The sequence below is a fragment of the Malurus melanocephalus genome, unplaced genomic scaffold (assembly GCF_030028575.1).
Source record: "Malurus melanocephalus ecotype Western Australia unplaced genomic scaffold, MMel_1.1 scaffold_2663, whole genome shotgun sequence".
Classification (NCBI taxonomy): Eukaryota; Metazoa; Chordata; class Aves; order Passeriformes; family Maluridae; genus Malurus; species Malurus melanocephalus.
Window position 1 is genome coordinate 2,927 of NW_026625895.1, and position 6,242 is coordinate 9,168.

The window sequence follows — 6,242 nt, forward strand, 5'->3', positions numbered from 1 at the left end:
AAAACCAGTTCACTCTAATCCATCCCAGTCCATCCCAGTTGCCCCGCGAGCCGTTCCAGGCCAGCACCCCGAAAAATGGGCCTGGGGCCACCCACTGACCCTCCTCGGGGCTGTAGTGAAGGATCTGGGGTGGGAAACCAGTAACAACCAGTTACAACCAGTTAGAATGGAAAAAAATAGAAAAAAACCCCGTTAAAATCCGTTAAAACCGGTCAAATCCCCATTAAAATCGGTTGAAACCAGTTAAAACCAGTGAAAACCAGTGAAATCCCTGGTAAAATTGGTTAAAACCAGTGAAAACCCCATTAGAATTGGTTAAAGTTGGCTAAAACCAGTGAAAACAGTGAAATCCCCATTAAAATGGGTTAAAATTGGTAAAAACCAGTAAAAACCAGTAATAACCAGTGAAATCCCCATTAAAATCGGTTAAAACCAATAAAAACCAGTAAAAACCAGTGAAATCCCCATTAAAATTGGTTAAAATCTGAAAAAACCCCATTAAAATCGGTCAAAACCAGAACAGACCAGTAAAATCCCCATTAAAATTGGTTAAAACCAGTAAGAACCAGTAAAACCCAGTGAAATCCCAGTTAAAACCAGTAAAAAACAGAAAAAAATGGAGAAAACCCCATTAAAATTGGTTAAAACCAGTAAAAACCAGTAACCCCATCCACTCTAATCCATTCCCAGTCCATCCCAGTCCATCCCAGTTGCCCCGCGAGCCGTTCCAGGCCAGCACCCGAAAAACGGCCCCGGGGCCACCCCCTGACCCTGCTCGGGGCTGGAGTGCAGGATCTGGACCAGTAAAAACCAGTAAAAACCAGTTAGAATTGGTTAAAACCAAAAAAAAACCCCGCTAAAATCGGGTAAAATGAGAAAAAAACCCGTTAAAATGAATAAAAAACCTATTAAAGTTGGCTAAAACCAGTAAAAAACAGTGAAATCCCAGTTAAAATCTGTTAAAACCAGTCAAATTCCCATTAAAATTGGTTAAAGTTGGTTAAAACCAGTAAAAACCAGCAAAAAAACAGCGAAATCCCCGTTAAAATTGGTTAAAACCAGTGAAATCCCAGTTAAAATTGGTTAAACCAGTAAAAACCAGTAAAACCCAGTGAAATCCCTGATAAAATCAGTTAAAACCAGTGAAAACCAGTGAAATCCCCATTAAAATCGGTTTAAACCAGTAGAAAACAGAAAAATCCCCATTAAAACCAGTTAGAACCAGTAAAAAACACTAAAAACCAATAAAAACCAGTGAAATCCCCATTAAAACTGCTTGAAGTTGGTTAAAACCAGTAAAAACCAGTAAAAACCCCACAAACATCAGTTAAAATTGGCGAAAACCAGTRAAAACCAGTCAAATCCCCATTAAAATTGGTTAAAATTGGTCAAAACCAGTAAAAACCAGTAAAAACCAGTAAAAACCGGTAACCCAGTCCACTCTAATCCTCTCCCAGTCCATCCCAGTCCATCCCAGTCCATCCCAGTCCATCCCAGTCCATCCCAGTCCATCCCAGTTGCCCCGCGAGCCGTTCCAGTCCAGCACCCGAAAAACGGCCCCGGCGCCACCCACTGACCCTGCTCGGGGCTGGAGTGCAGGATCTGAACAGGTTAGAGTGAGAAAAAACCAAAAAAATCCCATTAGAATTGGTTAAAATGGGAAAAAACCCCGTTATAATAGGTTAAAGTTGGCTAAAACCAGTAAAAACTAGTAAAAACCAGTGAAATCCCCATTAAAATTGGTTAAAATCTGAAAAACCCTGTTAACATCGGTTTAAACCAGTAAAAACCAGTAAAAATTGGTGAAAACCCCATTAAAAACAGTGAAATTCCCATTAAAATTGGTTAAAGTTGGTTAAAACCAGTAAAAACCAGTAGAAACCAGTAAAAACCAGTAACCCAGTCCACTCTAATCCATTCCCAGTCCATCCCAGTTCCCATTTAACCCTTTATAACTCCCATTTACTCCCTCCCAGTTTATCCCAGTTCACTCCAATCCATTCCCAGTCCATCCCAGTTTATCCCAGTTCACTCCCAGTAACTTTTATTCCCTCCCAGTCCATTCCCGGTCCCTCCCAGTCCATCCCAGTTCACTCCAATCCATTCCCAGTTCACTACAATCCATTCCCAGTCCATCCCAGTTTATCCCAGTTCACTCCCAGTAACTTTTATTCCCTCCCAGTCCATCCCAGTCCATCCCAGTCCATCCCAGTTCACTCCAGCCCATCCCAGTCCATCCCAGTTCCCATTTAACCCTTTATAACCCCCATTTCCTCCCATTTATCTCTCTCCCCGTCCATTCCAGTCCATCCCAGTTCGCTCCAGTCCATTCCCAGTCCCTCCCAGTTCCCATTTAACCCATTATAACCCAAATTTACTCCCCTTTATCTCCTTCCCAGTCCATCCCAGTCCATTCTAATCTATTCCCAGTCCCCTCCAGTCCAACCCAGTTCACTCCAATCCATTCCCAGTCCATCCCAGTTCCCATTTAACCCTTTCCAGTGCCCATTTACTCCCCTTTATCTCCCTACCAGTCCATTCCAGTCCACTCTAATCCATTCCCAGTCCATTCCAGTCCACTCTAATCCATTCCCAATCTATCCCAGTCCATCCCAGTCCATTCCCAATCTATCCCAGTCCATCCCAGTCCATTCCCAATCTATCCCAGTCCATCCCAGTCCATTCCCAATCTATCCCAGTCCATCCCAGTTCACTCCAATCCATTCTCAGTCCATCCCAGTTTATCCCAGTTCACTCCCAGTAATTTTTACCCCCTCCCAGTCCCTCCCAGTTCACTCCAATCCATTCCCAGTCCCTCCCAGTCCATCCCAGTCCATCCCAGTTCACTCCAATCCATTCCCAGTCCATCCCAGTCCATTCCCAGTCCATCCCAGTCCATCCCAGTCCATTCCCAATCTATCCCAGTCCATCCCAGTTCACTCCAATCCATTCTCAGTCCATCCCAGTTTATCCCAGTTCACTCCCAGTAATTTTTACCCCCTCCCAGTCCCTCCCAGTTCACTCCAATCCATTCCCAGTCCCTCCCAGTCCATCCCAGTTTATCCCAGTCCATCCCAGTTCCCATTTAACCCTTTATAACTCCCCTTTATCTCCCTCCCAGTATCTCCCACTAAATCCCAGTCCCTCCCAGTCCACTCCAATCCCCTCCCGGTCCCTCCCAGTTCATCCCAGTCCATTCCAATCCATTCCCAGTCCACTCTAATCCCCTCCCAGTCCATCCCAGTTTGTCCCAGTTTGTCCCAGTTTGTCCCAGTCCATCCCAGTGACCTTGCTGAACTGGGACTCCCCCTCGGCTCGGAAGAACCACTCGCTCTCGGCCTCGGCCGGGGTTTCGCTGCGGCGCTTGCAGGCGATGCACAGGAGGCGAAAGGGAGAGTCCAGCACGGCCTCGGTGCCCGACGCCACCTCCACGCAGCCCCCCAGCGCTCCTGAAACTGGAAAAGATGGGAAAAATCCTAAAAATTATAAAATTCCAAAAAAAATCGCGGAATTCCGGCGAAATTCCCGTAAAAAACGGTGAAAATCCGACGAAAAACGGTGAAATTATGGCGAAAATCCGTTAAAAAATGCTTAAAATTCACCCCAAATCAGCCCCAAATTGAACTCCCAAAACTCTATAAACGGAGAGGGTCAGGAATCCCAAAATTCCCAAAAAATTTCCAAAATTCCAAAAAAAATCGCAAAATTCCGGGGAAATTCCGGTGAGAAACGGAAAAATTCCCACGAAAATCCATTGAAATTTGGTGAAAATGCGACCGAAATTCACCCAAAATCGGTCCCCAAAACTCTAAAAATGGGGGAAGGGTCAAGAATCCCAAAATTCCTAAAAAAATCTCAAAATTCCCAAAAATTCCCATGAAAAAATCCCAAAATTTCAGTGAAATTCACCCAAATCAACCCCAAAGTGAGTCCAGCACGGCCTCGGTGCCCGACGCCACCTCCACGCAGCCCCCCAGGGCTCCCAAAGCTGCGAAAAAATCGGGAATTTTGGGAATTCCAAAAATTCCCAAAAATCCCAGTGAAAAAAGGTGAAATTTTGGTGAAATTCCGATGAAAAACGGTGAAATTATGGTGAAGTTCCATCAAAATTTGGTGAAAATGCGACCAAAATTCATCCCAAATCAGTCCCAAAATCCAGCTCTAATAAGTCAAAAAATGGAAGGGTCAGGAATCCCAAAATTCCCAAAAAATTCCCAAAATTCCCAAAAAAATCCCGAAGTTCCCATGAAATTCCAGTGAAAAACGGCAAAATTTTGGCAAAATTCCATCAAAATTCGGTGAAAATGCGACCGAAATTCACCCAAAGTTCACCCAAAATTCGCCCCCAAAACTCTAAAAATGGGGGAAGGGTCAAGAATCCCGAAATTCAAAAAAAAATCCCAACATTTCCAAAAAATTCCCAAAAATCCCCAAAATTTGGGGTCCCAGGTGACCCTGAAGAGTCCCAGGTGACATTTTTTGGTTTTTTTTTTTTTTATATTTTGGGGACATTTTGGGACATTTGGGGACTTTTTTTGATTTTTTTTTACATTTTGAGACATTTGAGGGACCTTTTGGGACATTTGGGGACATTTCGGGACATTTGGGGACATTTTGGGGACAATTTTTCACATTTTTGGGACCTGGGGAACATTTTGGGGACATTTTGGGGACAATTTTTCACATTTTTGGGACCTGGGGAACATTTTGGGGACATTTTGGGACTTTTTTGGATTTTTTAAATATTTTGGGAACCTTTTTGGGATATTTTTCACATTTTTAGGACATTTGGGGACATTTTCTGGATTTTTTTTTTACATTTTGGGGACATTTGAGGGACATTTTGGGACATTTGGGGACATTTTGGGACTTTTTTTGCATTTTTTTTACATTTTGGGGACATTTTTTAACATTTTTGGGGACTTTCGGAGACATTTAAGGACATTTTAAGGACATTTTTATATTTTGAGGCATTTTTGGGACATTTTGGGTCTCAGGTGACATTTGGGGACATTTTTTGGATTTTTTTTTTACATTTTGGGGACATTTGAGGACATTTTTTTCACATTTTTTTGACATTTTTGGGTCATTTTAGGACATTTTTGGGGTCCCAGGTGACATTTTTTGGGTTCCCAGGTGACCTTGAAGACTCCCAGGTGACATTTTTTCACATTTTGAGCCCATTTTGAGGACATTTTAGGACATTTTGGGGACATTTTTGGGGTCCCGAACTCACCCTCGAGGAGCCCGAGCAGCAACGAGAGCAACATGGCGGCACTTCGGCTCTTTCCGGACACCTTCGCCTCTTTCCGTACACCTTCGCCTCTTTCCGTACCCCTCCGCTTCTTTCCGGACACCTTCGCCTCTTTCCGGACACCTTCGCCTCTTTCCGTCCCTCTCCGGGGTTCCGCTCGTTTATTTCCGCTCCGCTCCCGCTACTTCCGTTCCGGTTCCGTTACTTCCGCCCCGCTTCGGTTTTTTTTCCGCCCCGCTTCGGTTTTTTTTTCCGCCCCGCTTCGTTTTTTCCCGGCTCCCGTTCGGTTTTTTCCGCCCCCTCTTCGCTTCTTTCCCCCAATTCGGCCGCTTCACCTCTTTCCGGGACAACTTCGCCTTTCTCCGTTCCCGTTTCTCCGGCCCAGTTCGGCCCAGTTCGGCCCAGTTTGGCCCAGTTCGGAGTCTCCTCAGCCCCTCAGCCTCCAGCCCGGGCCATGGAGGACGAGGAGGAGGAGAACGAGGATGAAGATCCCGGGACGGAGCCGCTTCAAGGCATGGCCGGACCCTCCCGGGGCTCCGTGAGGGCTCCGCTTCGGTTCTTTCCGCCTCCCGTTCGGTTCTTTCCGCCTCCCGTTCGGYTCTTTCCGCCTCTTTTCGGCTCCGCTCGCTCCCGGCGCCGTTCGGTTCTTTCCGGCCCGCGGCTTCGGCCGCCGCTCGGCTCTGGAGCTCGGCTCCCGGTTCGGGTTTTTCCGTCTCTTTTCGTCTCCCGGTTCGGGTCTTTCCGTCTCTTTTCGTCTCCCGGTTCGCTTATTTCCGTATCTTTTCGGCTCTAATTCGGGTTTTTCCGCCTCTTTTCGCCTCTTGTTCGGCTCTTTCCGCCTCTTTTCGGCTCCGCTCGCTCCCGGCGCACTGCGGCGCCCGAGGGGGGGGTGGGACTGCAATGATGACGTCAGGATGTGGGCGTGGTTTAGCGGTGGCCCCGCCCCTTTGCCCCAAAAGTGTCCCCAAAAAGGTCCCGATGTCCCCTG

General features: G+C 46.3%; 1 protein-coding gene across 1 annotated transcript in view; it reads right to left on the reverse strand.

Annotated features, from left to right (window-relative positions):
• The window catches only part of LOC130587904 (sodium channel subunit beta-1-like), a gene marked incomplete at its 3' end in the record, with an annotated part of 9,074 nt that extends 2,923 nt beyond the window's left edge, over window positions 1–6,151 (reverse strand). The window contains exons 1-2 of the mRNA XM_057388875.1: window positions 5,237–6,151; window positions 3,289–3,455 (exon numbers count right to left, since the gene is read on the reverse strand). Of these exons, the coding sequence (XP_057244858.1) occupies window positions 3,289–3,455; window positions 5,237–5,270 (201 nt within the window). The remainder of the gene's footprint in view (window positions 1–3,288; window positions 3,456–5,236) is intronic.
• Window positions 6,152–6,242: the final 91 nt, after the last annotated feature.